We start from the raw sequence: 18,839 nt of genomic DNA on the forward strand, positions 1-18,839 counted from the left end.
TGGTCCGGTTTTCAAATTGGTCTACATTAAGGTTCAAAGGGTCCAAAACTAAACTTAGTTTGATTTTAACAAAAATTGAGTTCTTGCATGGGCTTCTTTGATATGCTGAATCTAAACATGTACTTAGATTTTTGATTATGGACCCAGTTTTCAAATTGGTCCAAATCAGGATCCAAAATTATTATATTAAGTAATGTGCAATAGCAAGAAATTTTCAATAGCACAGTATTCAGCAATAGCAAGAAATCTTCAATTGCACAGTATTGTGCAATAGCAAGAAATTTTCAATTGCACAGTATTGTGCAATAGCAAGAAATCTTCAATTGGAGTTATCTTTCTTTGTCCAGAATAGTAGTTGAATCAACTTAAATCATTGTTTTACACAATATACAATGTATATTCACTTTTACTTCCAACTGATAAATTAAAACAATCTACCATTCAGTGATAACAAGCACTATTTTTACATTTCAATATTTTATGATGTATTTAAATGAGTAGTTATTTGCAAACTCCATTAGAAATTTGAATTGAGATCAGTTTTGGAATAAGGGAAAGGGGGATGTGAACATTTTTCAAATTTCAGATTTCATAAATAAAAAGATAATTTCTTCAAACATTTTTTTGAGAGGATAAATATTCAACAGCATAGTAAATTGCTCAAAAGTAAAAAAAAAAATTGAAGTTCATTAGACCACATTCATTCTGTGTCAGAAACCTATGCTGTGTCAACTATTCAATCACAATCCAAATTTAGAGCTGAATCCAGCTTGAATGTTGTGTCCATACTTGCCCCAACCATTCAGGGTTCAACCTCTGCGGTTGTATAAAGCTGCGCCCTGCGAAGCATCTGGTTTTAAATTTTAGTTTAAAGCTGGGAACAGTATATATATAATTTATATATATACATGTACCTGGTTTTAGGTGGTAATATTTAGCAATGATTGATCACTTCACAGTGGCAGATCCAGCCATTTGAAAAAGGGGAGGTTCCCAACCCAGGACAAAAAGGGGGGGGTTCCAACCATATGTCCCCATTCAAATTCATTGATCATAAAATAAAGGGGGGGTTACAACACCCGGAACCTCCCCCTTGATCCGCCACTGCTTCATTGGTTAACTATACTTTAATAATAGTCACAGCTGGGAAGAAGATAGTCCAAATAATTATGACGTCTCGAAGTAAGGCGTCAAAGAAAAAAAATATCATAGCCTTTCAAGAGTCATAATTATTTGGACTAGGAAGAAGATAACTAATGATAAATTATTTGGTCAAAATATTTTGATATGAGCGTCACTGATGAGTCTTATGTAGATGAAACGCTCATCTTGCATACTAAATTATAATCCTGGTACCTTTGCAGAGATTTTTTTCAACCATACAAAAAACTTAAATTTATACAAGTACACAAAAAAAATTATAGATCAACCTGTGGTGTGCCCCAGACACACCTCCAAAACTGAGTACTCTCCCTTGTACCACATATGACCGAAAACAACGAATAGTCATTCTAAAGGTAAAGGTCATTGAACCTCAAAACGTGGTTGTTGATAATCAAATCCTGTTAGATTATTTCTTGTGATACTACAATGGAGAGTTACAAACCATTCCCCCATATTGGTACTGATGCTACTCATGCTGGACAGGATCCTGACAAGTGGAAGTGCAGAGCTGTCGTTCCTTTGATTTCCATGTCGACAACCTTCAAACAGTCAGCACCTGGTGAACATTCAGTGAGCAATTTTTAATTTGTACAAATTAGAAATAAATAAGCATATTTTAATCTCGTGCATTCAGAAGAATACAGTTAAATTATTTACATCTATTCAGTTCTATTTCAAAGCAAAATACGTCTACATATTTAGGTCAATAAATAGAACAATTGTACCTTCATCTGTTCTTTGGCTGGGATCTAGTTCAAATAATTGTGATGTCTTCAAATATAAAAAAAAAAAGAAGAATACTTACTTTGAAAATGTACACGGATTTTACATATCCATTTCTGGTCCATGTTTTACCATTGTCAAGTCAACATCCAGACCGTCCAGTTTAAGAAATGTGATTTAAAACTAAAGTAAAAGTTTTTTACGACGTCATTTAGCACAAATAAAGAAAGAGTCTTCGGCAGACATGAGCACGCTGATGTACTGCCAATTTAACAGTTTACATCAGAACATCAAATTAATATCAAAGTAAACTTTAATATCGTCTTTTTTTCAATCTGATGTCAATCATTGGGATGGCCGGTCGGATGGCCAATTGCAAGTGATTTTCATGATTCCCTTTTGTGACTTAGTCTTTAGGGATTAAAATCAGGATCAGATATAAAATGTCCGTCTGGTTCAAATATTTTTTGGAAGCCCTGATCCCGACTCAAAGAGACACAATGAACAGATCTGAGAGTACTCACAGTTATCTAACAGCTAGTTCAAAGCCACTAACAACAAATAAAAAAATCATGCATCTAAGACTAAACTATCAATCCAACATCCAATGGATTTAGTGTAAAGATTTCATAAACAGCCAGAGAAAAACATGACCTTGTGCAATGCCAAGTTACAGGTATCGGCAGATTGTAGATTCATGAGTGTGTATATGTATATAACATACATGTACTAGTAATATTTAGTTTGCTTTTAATTTACTGATAACAAAATCAATATTTATACCGAAAAAAAACAATATATTGAATGATCTTATTACAGTGTTGAATTGGTAACCTTTTAGAATAAGCTTATTTAAAGGAGCGATAAGTTTACCAGGATCATTTCTAAATTTCCAGGCACGGTAAACAACATTTCTGTAAAAATGATGATGTGCTATCCTGTTTGAAATAAGTTTTCTAAAGGTACAACCAAACTTTAAAACCAAATTTTTATATGTATGGAAAATTTAGTAAAGGTTTTTAATATCCCTGGTTTAATAATTTACCAGTAATACATAGATTGTGTTCGTTAAAATAAAAAACGTCACAACAGACACGGGCATAGCGAACGAGCTATGAAATATAAACACTGTAAGATGGTGCCAAAGGAACATCACCATCTAAAAATGAAAATTAACAATAGGGAACGAAAAATTGTCTCTTTTGTCATAAATTTAAGTGTGGAGTTTCCCGTTTAAAACCGAAATATCTAAATCCAGGAAAGGACAGTTATTACCGATTAAATTTGATTTATTTAAAGTAAGTTCCTTGGGGTAAAAAAGCTATTTTTTGCTTAACTTCTTCATACAAGGTCAGTATACTGAAGCCTTTTTTTTCGTCTGGACTTGGAGATGAGAGAATTTTTCGGTAGAACTTTGTGACCCAGTTTTGCCATGAAATCTTCTTAATTTTTGACAGCTGAAATTTTGGCATATATATAATTCTTACCTTTGTGTGTTTTGGTTTAAAATATTTGTTCCCCTGATTTCTAAAGATCCTTTCCTCTTCTAGAGTATAAGTTAACAATCTCTTGAAAAATTTGATGGACCAGAATTTTTGAAATGGTCAATTTATGATATATTGACTATATATCAGTCTGCACCGTTAGCTGCATGCCCCAGACTAGTAAATATTGATTCAGACTAGTGAAAATTTTCAAAATTTTATTTAGTCATATAGGGACAAGATTTGATATTTAGTGTCCGAACTAGTAGATGAAAAAGTTTTTGGTGCAGACTAATATATATATTATTCAGGGAACCATTTAAAAAAACAAAGAAAGTCATTGCACATCTCAAATGGAGTTGCAACTACTTTTATTATTTACTTTTGTATATTTCTGAAAATATATTGCACCTTCCAAGCAATTGGAAAATTTTCCAAACAAAACAAAACTTAGTTATAAACTTCTACTCCTTGAATACTAATGATCCTATTTATCATTAGCAGCTTTAACATTTCAAACAGTCTTCATGATGAACCACATAGTGATACCCAGAAGCCCAGGCTTGTAAAATTGCTTTCAGTCCTGTAATATAATCTAGTCCACAGGTTCAACAAGCCAACATAATCTAACAACCATTTTCCAAAAATTGAACTCTTGATGTGTAGATTTAAAAGTTTATGGTGAAGAATGCATTTTTACCGATAGTTCTTAGTTGTTTTGCAGCTAACATTCAGAAACAGTCTCAGATTAGATATATGGGACATTAATAATTTTGTCAAAAGTTCAAGGAATTTTATGAAATGATACACAGGATTCAACCAGGGCTTCCCTAAAAGAATTTGAGCCAGCCCAACATTTTATATCTGATCCCGATTTTAATCCCTCAAGACTTTAATCACAAAAGGCAATTTATATATGGTAATTATGGGCGCACTACGTTTGCACGCATTTGGGGATTAAAATGTTTTACGTTTGCGCGCAGCTTTTGATTACATTTGCGCGCATTCATTTTACAGGTAAACTCAGGTAAAAATATAAATAAAAATTAAGTTAAATTATAATTGACTATATATTTTTTTATTTTCATAATAAATATGACTATCAATTATTAATTTTGAAAATATTTCTCAATTCAAACTATATATTGTTCATATTGAATTATAAAACCAATTATAAAGTGATCATTATAAACTCCGTAGTATAGCTTAATACATCTAACTTCATTGCGAATATTTCAGAGTGAAAGGATTTAAACGAATAATCATCGTGTGCATAATAAAACGGACTTATCTTGCTCGAAATCCCACTTCCACCTCATCGTTGGTGAGAAGGGGACCAAGACTAACAGAAATACTTGTAAATAATTGAACTGATTATAAATAAATAAGTATTATTACCTGTCTTTTACCTGAGTTTACCTGTCAAAAAATGCGTGCAATTGTAATCAAAAGCTGCGCGCAAACGTAATGATTTTTGCGCGCAAATGTAATGGTAATGCGCGCAAACGTAATGCACCGGTAATTATGGTAATCAGATGGCCAATGATTGACATTAGATTAAACTCCCCTCATGATGACCAGATGACAGAAACTTACACCATGATGAGGAGAGTTTCATATCTTCCGCTACTTAAGACAGTTGCCATTCCATCTTCATTGTAGAATTATTTTAATTTCTAGGGATTTGAATATTCTCGAAGTGGGAATCCTACCAGGAACTGCCTTGAAGAGTGTATAGCTAAATTAGAAGGAGCTAAACATGGTAAGTGTACTGTTATATTGATAAACTACAACTTGAGAACACTATTGTCAGGTCATATGAACATCACTCTCTCTAATAAACTTATTCATGACAATTCAAATTTAAAGGACCTAGGCATTGTAATGTCATGTATCTAACAAAAAATTTGTAAGGGTTCCACGGAACCTAGTGTCTCACCTACTTTTGCTGTTAATCGCAGACTCAACAAAAATGAGGAAAAACATCAATAAAAATTTCCCTCTCGATACTGTCTTTTGATTGAAAGAAGCTTCCAAGTTTGGTAAAAAAATCCAAGATAGTTTATGAATCTAAAAATGTTTTATAAACTTTAACTGCAGACTGTATGTAATGTTAACTGGAAGAAAAACTAAGTCCATTTATAAGTAAAATATGGAAAAAGTTAAAAAAAATTCACAAAATTTACTTCTGAATAATATCTTATGATCAGAAACAAGCTTTTGTCTTAGTTTGGTAGAAATCCAGGATAGTTTAAGAACATTATAAAAATTTTAAAAACTTAAACCACAGATTGAATTTTTTGTCTCTGGCAAAAAAACTAAGTCCATTTATAAGTAAAATACGGAAAAGTGGAAATTTATTTTTACAAAATTTTCTTCTTGATACTATCTTATGATCATAAACAATCTTCTGTCCAAGTTTGGTACAAATCAAGGATAGTTTATGAAAGTAATTAAAATTTTAAAAACTTGAACCACAGAGTGAATGTAATGTTTCCTCGCAGAAAAACTAAGTCCATTTATAAGTAAAATAAGGAAAAAATGGAATTTTATTTTTACAAAATTTACTTCTGGATACTTTCTTATGATCATAAACAAGCTTCTGTTCAAGTTTGGTAGAAATTCAGTATAGTTTAAGAAAGTTATTAAACTAAAGTCGAAGGCTCGACAAAAATGAAGTTCATCCTCTGTCACACTCAAATTACAATATCGACAAAGTCTTTCACATCATGGAATATTCTCTAATTTACCTGACATGTTCACCCTGCGTTCATGAGGACCAGTTTCGACTCTTAATTTGTGATTACTTAATCTAAATTTAGTAAGAATTTGACAATTGCCATTATTTATAGAGGATAGAAAGGTTTCTTTTCCAAATGAGAATTTAAATTTAAGATAAGTACTCAATTTACCTTTATCCTGTAAATAAGAAGCTCTGATTATTTTCTAAGTCTTGATGCATCCATTTAACAGTTTATGGTGTTTAAAGACATAGCACACATTCTTTTGGAGTTACTGAAAACAAAATTATTAATTGTGCATGAGACCACAATTATTTCGTAGTGCATTTCTTTTGGAACATAAATGAAAATTTAAAATTTTATGTTTAGGGCGTCTTGAAATCTTTCGACAGCTTCCGAAGTGCTAATTTTTAACCTTTTTCAGCTGGACCAAATCACTACTTTCCTTTAAAATTCTGGACCTAAATATTTTTACAGTGTCACAACCCCCCCCCCTTCTTGCCATTTGAGGCATTAAACATGGAGAAATAAATTTTTATGAGGTATAAAAATTAATGGCAAGTAACCCACTGTCAACACAAAAATCAAGGGACGACAGCTGTGGTCTTGGACCATTTGCAAAGATATAAATGAATGTTACTTTTTTACATGGTAAAGTAAGTTAGTTAACAGTATTCATGATAGTAATTTAAATTAAAATAGTCAGTTTTAATGAGTTCTATTATCTCTGTCAGGGTAAACATGATATTCTTTAATATTGTAGCAATGGTGTTCGCATCTGGATTAGCCTGTACATCAGCTATAACACATATGCTACAGGTCGGAGACCATATAGTCAGCATGAATGATGTCTATGGAGGTATGTCTTGTAGAAAATAAACTTCTCTGATCCATCTATGAGGGTGGTAAAGGGTTATTTTCGTGCATCATGGTTTGTCATTTTAAGCCGTGATAAAGGCTGTGTTTTGTGAAATCTGTTAAAGGATCAATGTGGTGCAAGAAATTTTCAATTGTTCTTTCATCGTGAAATGGCATTTTTTTTTTCGTGTTCTTTTGTGCAGATACCCCTTTACGCCCCTCATCTATTATAGACCAACTTTGAAATAAAAATATTTGAAAAAGCCTAGCAGCTGTTAATGGTTAAATGTATGATATGAATACACATAATTACAAATTGAATTCTTTTGGTACAACAGTTTGAACTGTGATATATATACTGAACGACTTTAGAAACGCAACACTCATTTTGTTGATTTTTTTTACCAAATCTTGTTTGATTTTCTTATAACTACTTTGCATGCTTATCATACTTCTTTCTCTGTACAAAAAATCAAAATCTGACTTACCTGTGGTTATTGAACATACCGAATTTTTGAAGTCGCACGAATTTCTTAAAGCGAAATTTTGGACCCATGAAAGATTGTTTCAGTAATATTACTTTGTAAAACAGTTCTTTCAATCCTTTGCCTCACTTAAACCAGTTTAAAAATGTTGCATCTCCATTTTGCCAAGACTGAGAAACAAAAAACTGAATTACCCCTTAAGAATACTGCAAACATTAAAACATAAACGTGCTGCAACCATACTGTATGACTTCAGTAACTCGTCTTACTGTCCTTCCGACAACGATAAAAGTAGACAAGATTTGTTGCTGGCCATCAATGAACAGATAAACGTTTAGTGACAATGAAACGTCAACAGAATTTGATTACGCAACGTCATTTGCCAGACATGTTAACGGCCACAACGTCAACTGCTAATCAAATTGCCGAGTGCTATTGAGTACAGATTCATGCCATAAATGTTTCCCATCAACTAAATTGCCAAAGAATCGACTGAAGAAAAACCTTATTAGCCCTCAAGTTCCAACCCCATAATTGCCAAAACTAATTTATGGGTTGAACAAATGCAAAACCAGAAGGTGTAAAACAGAACCCAAAACATGTCAGACAGAATTTGTTGACCTTTCTGACAATTATTTTGGCGTTTGTAACATGCAGTCATCGCTTTTGACGGTGACACATTCATTAAGAAAACACACAAAAATAATCTAGTGTTGCGTTTCTAAAGTCGGTCAGTATATATTATATTGATTAGTTGATTGGTATTTGCTGACTATCCAATGACAAAATATTTATATATATATTTATAATAAAAATGTGTTAAAAGATAAATTACACTAGAATGCTCTTCAGTGATGATCTATCAGGATGGATGATAGAAAATTTGAACCAAATTTGGAAACTGTATGCTAGGCAGGGTCAGGGATTTTGCCTGCCAATATATGACCTTGAGAAAATGGATATCCATTAAAATCAGTTTATTTATGAATTGTAATTAATTTGCAGGTACAAACCGTTATTTCAAGCAGTGTGCCTCCAGGATGGGTATAGAAACATCATTTGTAGATTGTACTGATGCAACGAAAGTCCAGAAAGCAATCAAAGCCAACACAAAAGTTTGTAATTAAAATACTGTTGATTCGTGTATTTTCTTGGATACCAATTTAATACATTACTACTCTTTGTGTGACTGAGATACATTAATGCTGATACACTTCATATATAAATATTATTGAATTGTAATATATTCAATAATTTGTTTAAATTTTTACAAAATAGAATCTTATTGATATAACTGCATAAATATTACAAATCAAAAGGCTTATAGATCACAAGAATATTGTGTCCACAGTTAAAAGAATGTAGCATATCTGTAATAGCATTTGACTATTTGTTTTCAGATGGTATGGGTTGAAACACCCACCAATCCCACAATGCAGTTGGTTGATATAGAAGCTGTAGTAAATGTAGTACGCAGTACGAAACAGGATATCTTTGTAGTGGTGGATAATACCTTTATGTCATCCTGTATGCAGGTACAGTACATCTAATGTATTTTTAGATTAAAACATAAAAGATGGAAGAGAAAAATATTAGAACATTCGATCATTGTATTCAGCAATGTTAAGCATTATAATAAAAATTACAGATGTTAATGAAAGAATGCGTTCAGTTAAATTAAATTGTATTCCCTCCCCCAAAAAATTTTAATGATTTGTTCTGTTGTCAAAAATGTGAGTTTAAACAATTTTCCTCATATTTGTATTTTTTAATACTAAAAAGATATAGAGGGCAAGAGAATAAACTTAAAACTGGTATCATACCTTCAGCAGTGGTAGATCCAGGATAGGGTAAAGAGGTCATGTTTCTTATGATTTATAAATTTGCTAAGGATAAAATCATCAAAAAAAATTCGCCTCTATCTGCTCTCTGGCTCTAATCTGTTTTTGTTGTATTATGCCTTCCCTTTTTTGACATATTTTTTTGTACAATAGCCAATGTTAACATGATTAATGACTTTTAAATTACTATACTCGCCACTTTTATGTTGAATATGACTAAATATAACAAATTTTACCAAATCTTTGTTGATTTTCCAGAGACCATTAGATTTTGGAGCCGATATAGTGATGCATTCTTTAACCAAATACATGAATGGTAGGTATTACTACATTTGGTTCAGTGACTTTGGGTCATGTACCTGCAATGGATTCATTAACTGATGGTAGACGTTTACAGAAAGTCATCACTATTATTCCATACAAGTTATCCACTTTCGTTTGATATCATTTATTTGATTTATTTGTTTTGTTTTAAATTGATGGTGAAAAAAAAAAATATTTTTAGAAGTAACAGATTATAAGTTGTTTTTGATTTACTTGTGTGAGTGAATTGTCTCCCTTTGATGAAGTTTTATGACAATGTTTCTTTTGTCTGTTAAGGTCATTCTGATGCAGTAATGGGAGCCTGTGCAACAAACAGTGATGAAAAGTGTGAGAGAATGAGATTTTTACAGAATGGTATGTCAATGTTCTACACTTTGTTATTCAGAGTATATTTACCCCTGTAATTTATTGTTTTGATATTATCTCTAAACTTGTCATAAATCTGTACTACTTGTTTTTGATAGTTAAATTTTATTGATACCAAATGTCAGTGTAATACATTGTACTTTAATAGAAAAGAAAGGATAAGGTGTATCAATTCATGACCTAAAATCACTCTATGTACATGAAATTATCAAAGGAACAAGGCTTGTATTGCTGTTTTTCCTATCAAAGTCATAATGAGGCATGCAACATTGAGCAAAATTCAACTCGAGGAAACGATGATCGGAAGGGGACGATAAATGGCTGACCCGAGTTAAGAGAGAGCCATATCTCTTGCACGTTAAAGACACCCTTGTAGATTTCGAAAAAGAGCAGGCTAATGCCGCTACAAGGCAGCACTCGCACCCGCAAAGTGATAAGGGATTAATATAAGTTGCAAAACTTGTTTCCCAATCCACTATAAATAAATATGTTTAAACTAAAACTAATTTAGTGCTCGAGATCTATCAAATAAATACCGTCATAACTAGTATTGGTGTCAAATTTAGTTTATCATTGTGTTCAGCATTTTTCATACTGTCTGTCTATAGAAATCCTGAATATCTGTATAGCATACAGCTTATCTAATTTATTGTATTGTCATTGGTTTGGAAACATGATTGCGTCTAGTCAAATGTCATGAAGTCATTGTAAATCAAAGTGAGATTGGATATAATGTTAAAAAAAAATTAAAGTCCAATGCGCACTATGATCTTAAAATTTTATAGGGACAATGTTCTCATTTTTACATTAAAACAGCCATAAAATGTTTCACAGCTAGAAATTAAAATTATCATGGTAAATTGAACCTGTAAAAGAGTATTTTTATGTGTTTCATTTATATTTAAGCTTTTGGACCAGTCCCTTCACCATTTGATTGTTTCCTGGTTAACAGAGGATTGAAAACTTTACATGTTAGAATGAAAGAGCACATGAAGAATGGGTTAGCTGTAGCAAATTACTTAGAAAAACACCCTAATGTTGAAAAAGTCATCCATCCAGGTATGTCATCAGTTAAGGGAGGAAAGTATCATGTTGTGAGATTTGCTGAGGACATATTGCTATGGGCGAAATTGTACAGCATTGACATCTTGTTCTGCTTTATGAACTAATCTGGGGCAAGATTTATTGAGGGTTTATTGTGTTCTTTATTGTTTTTAATTCATTTGTCAAGCAATAAGGTATAATGCATTCTCATATTATTTACTGTTGATATTTCCACTATTTGACTCATTAAGAGATGTTATTTTCACAATAAGTCATGTTAAGTGATGTTCAATAATGGGTTTCTTATAGCAACTATACATCATATTCATTTCAAGTTTGGCTTTTAACATGAAATTGTTGCATTGTTAGGAGTAGTTTCACTTTAACACCTAGTTCTGATATATAAGATCTTTTATTGCTATTTTGTGCATTTTTCCTTTGATCTGTTTTTGTGATAATTTTATTATATAATGCTACTCGCTTGAGATGGAAAATTATTGCTAGAAACTAAGGAGGCACTGGCATTGTTAATGAAATTGACATGAAATTGACAACGTCGTCATAGGTTAAATAGCAATAAACAGATTATCATTGGTCATCTCAAGGATAATCTATAATTATAAAAATTTGAATGACTAGTGTTGTATATAGCTAAGTGTTAGATAATCATGCCATGCATTTTCTTAGATTTTTTCCTGGTTATATGCTTTGAATATTTCCTCTACATGTATATATCATATTTTTGGCTATCTTTTTGTGACAGATCTCTAAGCAACTCCTAGTAGCAGGTAATGTTTTATAAATTGAAGCATGTGATGTTTTTTCTCCATACAGGCCTACAGTCACATCCACAACATGAACTTGCCAAAAGACAAATGAGAGGGACCAGTGGAATGGTTACTTTCTTTATCAAAGGAGGACTAGAGAATTCTAAAGCTTTCCTTCAAAATCTCAAGGTCAAGTAAATGATGTATACTTAACTGATTTTAACCAACAAACATTAATTGTAACGTTAAAAGCAAAATGTGGAAAAAGACATTTAAAAAAAGGCACTAGTGTTGTATGTTCAGTCATACTGACCAAATGTATGTCCAGGATGTTTACATAGATTTGATAAGTGACACTTTATTTCAATCATTTTTAATCAGATTTAAAAGGGTAAATGTAGGGCTTTCATATAAAAAAAATCAAATAGAACGTTATATTTTTAATATTTTGTAATTTTCATTTAAGATTTTGAGTCACTGCATTTAAAAAATTTATTCAAATAATGTCTCACCTCTTTTACAGGTTTTCACCCTAGCTGAGAGTTTAGGAGGATTTGAAAGTTTAGCTGAACTTCCGTAAGTTTTACTCAAAACAACTTGTATGTAGTTTATTGGACATGTGATGATAGAACTTTTAGGAAGACTGTTCTAGTTATCCTTGTAAATTATTTATAACTTTTTTCAATAGTTCCTTTTAAAAGATGCTTGTTATCAATGATTATTTCATTTTCTGAAGTATTGATAGACCTTTCTGTTGGGAATATTTTCATCTTAAACTAGATGACTTAGATTGGTTCTACTCAATTTGAAATGTTTGACTACTATTTTCTGCCTTTTGATTTATCTGTGATTTACAGATAGATTAGTAAGAAATTTAACACAATCAGTTAAGGGGATTATGATATTTTAAAAAATGCAAGATGCCAAGGGACAAACCTGCTACTTGAGTTATCATTTTATTTTGATAAAAAGGAGATGCAGGGTGAATGTCATTTAGACAGATACACAATTAAACAAAATAGCATCTAGAGGTCAACATGTAGTTATCAACCATAGACAGATGTCAATACAAGATGTCTAGCTATTAATTGTCTCTTGTCAAATTTTTTTTTTAATAAAATTAACAGAAACTATCAAAGGTAACAGTCTACTCCAAATTTTTCCAATAACGAAAAACATTAAGAAATAATATTAACAACATATTTGTACCACTGACAAGTTTTTTTACCTGAACAAGCGTAGGAAAAGGTTTTTTGGGTAAAACTAGTTTTGTTTTAAGATCTCGACTGTATTCACTATAAATGAATCAATGATATCCATCTTATCTTATAGGTCCATAATGACACATGCCTCTGTACCAGAATCAGAAAGAGCTGAGTTGGGAATTTCAGACCAACTTATACGTCTGTCTGTAGGAATTGAAGATGAAGAAGATCTATTAGAAGATTTAAAACAGGCACTTAAGGCAGCTTCAGTGGTAATAAAAACCTATCTGTTTGTAGAATGAATCATAAACATATAAATAAGAAAACACTACCTGTAAATAGAATATGGAATTGAAGTTTGGTAACTGATTTTATTGTCGAGCCTGCAACTTTTGTTGCAGAAAGCTCGACATAGGGATAGTGATCCGGCTACGGCGGCGGCGGCGGTGTTAGCTCACTTCTTAAAAGCTTTATATTTTAGAAGGTAGAAGAACTGGATGCTTCATACTTTGTATATAGATGCCTCATGTTACGAACTTTCCATCAGTCACATGTCCAATGTCCTTGACCTCATTTTCATGGTTCAGTGACTACTTGAAAAAAAAGTTAAGATTTTTTGTAATGTTAAATTCTCTCTTATTATAAGTAATTGGAGAACTATATTTGGTATGTGCGTACCTAGCAAGGTCCTCATGCCTGTCAGACAGTTTTCACTTGACCTCGACCTCATTTCATGGATCAGTGAACAAGGTTAAGTTTTCGTGGACAAGTCCATATCTCAGATACTATAAGCAATAGGTCTAGTATATTCGGTGTATGGAAGGACTGTAAGGTGTACATGTCCAACTGGCAGGTGTCATCTGACCTTGACCTCATTTTCATGGTTCAGTGGTTATAGTTAAGTTTTTGTGTTTTGGTCTGTTTTTCTTATATTATATGCAATAGGTCTTCTATAATTGGTGTATGGAATGATTGTGAGGTGTACATGTCTAGCTGACAGGTGTCATCTGACCTTGACCTCATTTTCATGGTTCAGTGGTCAAAGTTCAGTTTTTTAGTTTTGGTCTATTTTTCTAATACTTTATGCATTAGGTCAACTATATTTGGTGTATGGAAATATTTTATGATCTATATGTCGGTTACGCAGGTTTTATTTGACCTTGACCTCATTTTCACGGTCTATTGCTAAGTTTTGAGTGTTTGTGTTTTGGTCTGTTTTTCTTTATTTATAAGCAATAAGTCAACTATATTTGTTGTTTTGAAGAATTGTTAGCTGTACATGTCTGCCTGGCATGGTTCATCTGACCTTGACCTCATTGTCATGGTTCATTGATCAATGTTTCATTTTCTTGGTTAATGTTGAGTTTATGTGACAGTTGTAATAAAGCTTTATATTTAGGTCTATCAAGATAGTATCAAGGATTAGTAAAGAAGGCGAGACATTTCAGTGTGTGCACTCTTGTTTCAAAATATATGTGGTCCATTTTAAAGAAATTATAAGATTAAAGACGTGCAGGAAAATATTACAGCTAGATGGCTAACACCTTTTAATCTTCAGCATTGTTTAGGAGAGTTTCTCAAATTTGTTTTGCCTTTATGTCCTATACATGCTAGATAGTAGTGCTGTATTTAAAGGTTAAATTCTCGAGCTAAAAAAAAAATCGTGTTTTGTTTCCTGTTTCAGATTTTGTCTCATCTGCAATGAAATAAAATGAAATATTTGGTAATCATAAATGAGACTGCAAACCAACAACAAAAGTTAATCAAACTAAATATCTAGAATTTGCCCTGTGGGTTTTATATGCTGTATAGTAAGCATTCATCTGTCTAAAGAGCAGCTATGAATTGGCTTCCCAAATTTTCTAAATATACAGAGCTGAATTAATCATTGAAACAACAGAAAATTCTCAACATGTGAAGAAAAATACAATGATAACCACAATATTATCCCTGATTTGTTTCTAACGTTAATGTATTTATTGAATGTTTGTGATGTTTTATTTGTATTGTTTCCCCACTCAATCTGTATTTTTGTTTTGCAGGTGTAAACTTCTTTCTTAACAACTCAGGGGAACAGATCAGCATTCCATAGTATACTTTTGTGGATCATATATGTGATTGATTTATTATCACCACTGATTTCTATTAGTTCTAGAAAGAAAAAAACATTTTATTGTATTGGAGATGATACTAGAACATTTTTTTTCTCTTTTCAGTTTTGTTATACTTTATAATCCCAAATCAGTGCTATACTGTTGTTCTTTGTTGTGTCACAGAAAATTAGATCATGTATATCTCTGTTTGAAATATTCATATTTTAAGAACTGTTATTCAAATCTAAGAGTAAACGGATAATTCTTTATGTCAATAAGAAAAAAATAATGAATAAACAACAATGGAACAAACAGATGGACACAAAAAAACTATATATGTTTATTACTATGTAATACGTTAATCATTTTGCATGGGTTTTTTTTTAAAAAGAAATGTGATTTTGTAATTCAATCAATGTCAGAATTTATTATGTGACTTGAAGTTTTAAGAGATCCTTCATATATAAATATAATCAGATTCGACCAGAAATTTGACTTACTTTCTATACTACAAGATTTTATATTCAAGTCAAAGGAAAACAAATAAATCCATTCATATATTATCTTTTTAGAAGATTTGTTTTTTACAAAATCCTATGATTGTGCAATTACTTTGACAATCCGGCTATGTGATCACAATTCCCCAAAAATGATTGTAATAATGCCTGCATTATTTTTGTTATAAGAATCTCATACTGGTTAGAAGTATTTTTGTTAATCTTTTTTTAAGCAACTTGAGTTATTATTTATCAAAGTACTTCTACAAGTCTATTTGCATAATTTACATTTAAAAAGTGCTACAATTGTTTCTGTTATTGTATTTAATAAATGTTTTATTCAAGCGTTTAAAGTTGTATCAAATCTGATCATTTGACACTGTCTGTTGTTCTAAGGGACCACACTTATTCTGACAAGTGTATACATTTTGCTTTTTGTCTGATATTTCTGTATTATAAAATATGTGGGTTGTGTTTCTTTGTTAAAAGTAAAATTATTAAAAATAAGTCTTTTGCAATTTTTTGTTATATACTTATATCTCTGTGCATATTTGACTTTATGTTATTTAGTAACAACAATATCAAAGATGTACAGTATGAGTTTAACTAAGGGTTGCTATCATCACAACCAGATTAGATCTAAAACATCATAAGACATTTGCAAATTAATTTAGAATTGGATATATACATTTGTATGTTGGTGACTATTTACACAGTTGCATATTAGCTTTGTTTACACATTTTGGGAATACAATTAATGAAATCATTTAGTCGTTATTTTTATAAAATGAGAAGTTTGGTGTATGTCCATGAGGATATATCCATTTACAGTTGAAAAAATAATCAAAAGTCTTCTTGAGGTCAACATACCATCTGAAACAATATAATAGATAATTAACCCTTATTTCTTAATTACACAACACGTTTGTCAAAGTTCCAGATTTTGTAGATTAATATATAGTTTGTAGTTTTTGTCTTTGAAATGAAAGAGATAGTCAGCTGTTTCCTGTTCGAAACAGTTAATTCCAATGTCTACTGATAGCTTACTGTTTTGCTGATGCTGAAAATGTATGTGGTTTTTTTTTAATTTCCCATTTGTATAAGGGAGATAATTGGCTTCTTTTGGTTTACACAATGCCATTTCCAGTATCCTCTTATAATTTAGTTTTCTCTGATTCTGAAAATACATGAACTTTCTTTTGGAATAAGGGAGATCATTTGCTTCTTTTGGATTACACAATGCCACTTCAAGTATCTGATAGTTTAGTTTCACAGATTCTGAAAAAAACATGTTTTTTATGAATTTCCTGTTGGAATAAGGGGAGATAATTGGCTTCTTCTGCTGTACACAATGCCACTTCCAGTGTCATATGGTAGCTGATGTTACACTTATTTTAAAAAAAAAATGGGAAGTTTGTTAATACTTTCGCTTGAAATAAGGGAGATAATTTGAAACTCCTGATTACATATGATAGGTAATTTGATTATTTTACACTTATTCCAAAACATATTGTTTCTAGATACTTTAAAATGAAAGAAGTAAAGAAATAAGTACCTCTGGTCTACATAAGGTCACTCGCAGTGAACCTTTTAAAGTCATATATATAAATAAGAAGATGTGGTATGAGTATCAATGTTGATTGATTGTTGGTTGCTTAACGTCCAGTGGCAAATATTTCATACATATTCACTTTAAAGCGAAGGTCAAAATCTGGAATGTCAAATTGACTTTTGCCCCTGGCCTCAATTTAAATGGTCAAAGGCTATTGATCAAGAAACAAGACCTGAGGTGTTAAAAAGTTACATGTATACAACAAAAGAGCTATTTTACAAATTAAATGATTTATTGTTTAATGTCACCAGAGTGCTTTGGCCTACTTGTAGTTGTGTTTTGTCAAGTCAGGCAAAAACCTTTTCGTTGATAACTTTTGCAGTTTCTGAGGAGTTGAGATAATAAGCAAAGATAACGATTTAGATATTGACCCTGACCTATGACCATGAAATCAGTTTCTTACCTATAAACTATAAGAACCTCTATCAATAGGTCTCTATGACATAGTGTTTATGAGTTACATCAACATACCAATTGTGTGAAACACAAAACAGGGAAAACTTATTACATGTAACCAGATCACTTGGGTCCATATTGAACAGGTTATTCTGAGAAAGTTACAATCTTTTTGGAGAAAAAAATAGCAATATCTTATACAGTGTCTCAGGAAAAGCCATGATTACAAAAACAGTATTTTTGGTGACTCCAATATGGTAAAGTCATGTAGGTGAGTTTTTTTAAAAGGACAAAAACCAGTCCATTTATATCAAACATTTAAATGGATTAAAGCTGATAGAGGGAGAAATATATAATAAAACCAAATCAATTTAGAATTATTATCATTTTATCTCCTGTTTGGTGTGAATGGAACTTCTACAGATGAAGAAAATGGATTTGGGGTCAAAGGTCAAGGTCACTGCTAGACTTTTCTTAATAGAAAAAATGGTTTGAGGATGGTAACTTGAGTTTTACTATATTCACTAGAATGTTACTTAATCCTTTTTACAAATTGAGTATGTAAAATTCCAGACTGTCTGTTTATGTTCATTGCAAAAACAAAGTCCATCTATCAGTATAAAACTGAAAAATGATAAAAATGTAGTTAAAAAAAGCTTCAGACACTATCTCTTTACAGAGACATATAGATATGTCTGCTTTTAATCACAAAAAAAAATTGCTGCCAAAGCTTCTTAAAATTCAAACTACAATTATGTGTAAAATACAAAGGCATTTGTCTCTGATTTTTTTTAGCTTTAAGGTGATTTTTTCAGATTCAGTATTTCTGTGGTAAAATCCAGAAAAATTGTGAAAAAATATTTTTTCAGAAAATTGTTCTAAATAATGCGTTGAACATAAAAGGGCTTCTTTCCTAATTACTTAAAATTCCCTGAAGGCTTGATGCCAGTATTATAATATCCTTGCATACTGTAAGTAAGTAAGTAAATTGTTTATTCTATATCATTTTATTCTGGTATCACCTAAGTTGGACAAAGGTATACAGAAAAACACATAGAGTTTTTTACAACGTTATGATCAGTATAGCCGACAGGTTAACATCAGAGAGAATCCAGTTTGTCATTTATAATTCTAATAAATTGGCACAATTTTCGAAGTTTAGATTTCTGTTTTTGGTTCATAATAGCATTAAATTTTAAAACATTCAAGTTCGTTAGGTATTTCTTGTCAATCAGTAGT

At 31.4% G+C, this 18,839-nt stretch overlaps 1 protein-coding gene across 1 annotated transcript; it reads left to right on the top strand.

Annotated features, from left to right (window-relative positions):
* Positions 1-1,469: 1,469 nt before the first annotated feature.
* LOC139492889 (cystathionine gamma-lyase-like) lies at positions 1,470-16,358 on the top strand. Its single transcript, XM_071281043.1, has 12 exons — positions 1,470-1,734; positions 5,052-5,133; positions 6,876-6,971; positions 8,461-8,570; positions 8,856-8,990; positions 9,555-9,612; positions 9,897-9,974; positions 10,893-11,045; positions 11,865-11,986; positions 12,321-12,373; positions 13,130-13,274; positions 15,045-16,358. The coding sequence occupies exons 1-12, from the start codon at positions 1,591-1,593 to the stop codon at positions 15,048-15,050; spliced, it is 1,182 nt and encodes a 393-aa protein (XP_071137144.1). The 5' UTR covers positions 1,470-1,590; the 3' UTR covers positions 15,051-16,358.
* The last annotated feature ends 2,481 nt before the right edge of the window (positions 16,359-18,839 follow it).

This window comes from Mytilus edulis, chromosome 1, assembly GCF_963676685.1.
Source record: "Mytilus edulis chromosome 1, xbMytEdul2.2, whole genome shotgun sequence".
NCBI lineage: Eukaryota > Metazoa > Mollusca > Bivalvia > Mytilida > Mytilidae > Mytilus > Mytilus edulis.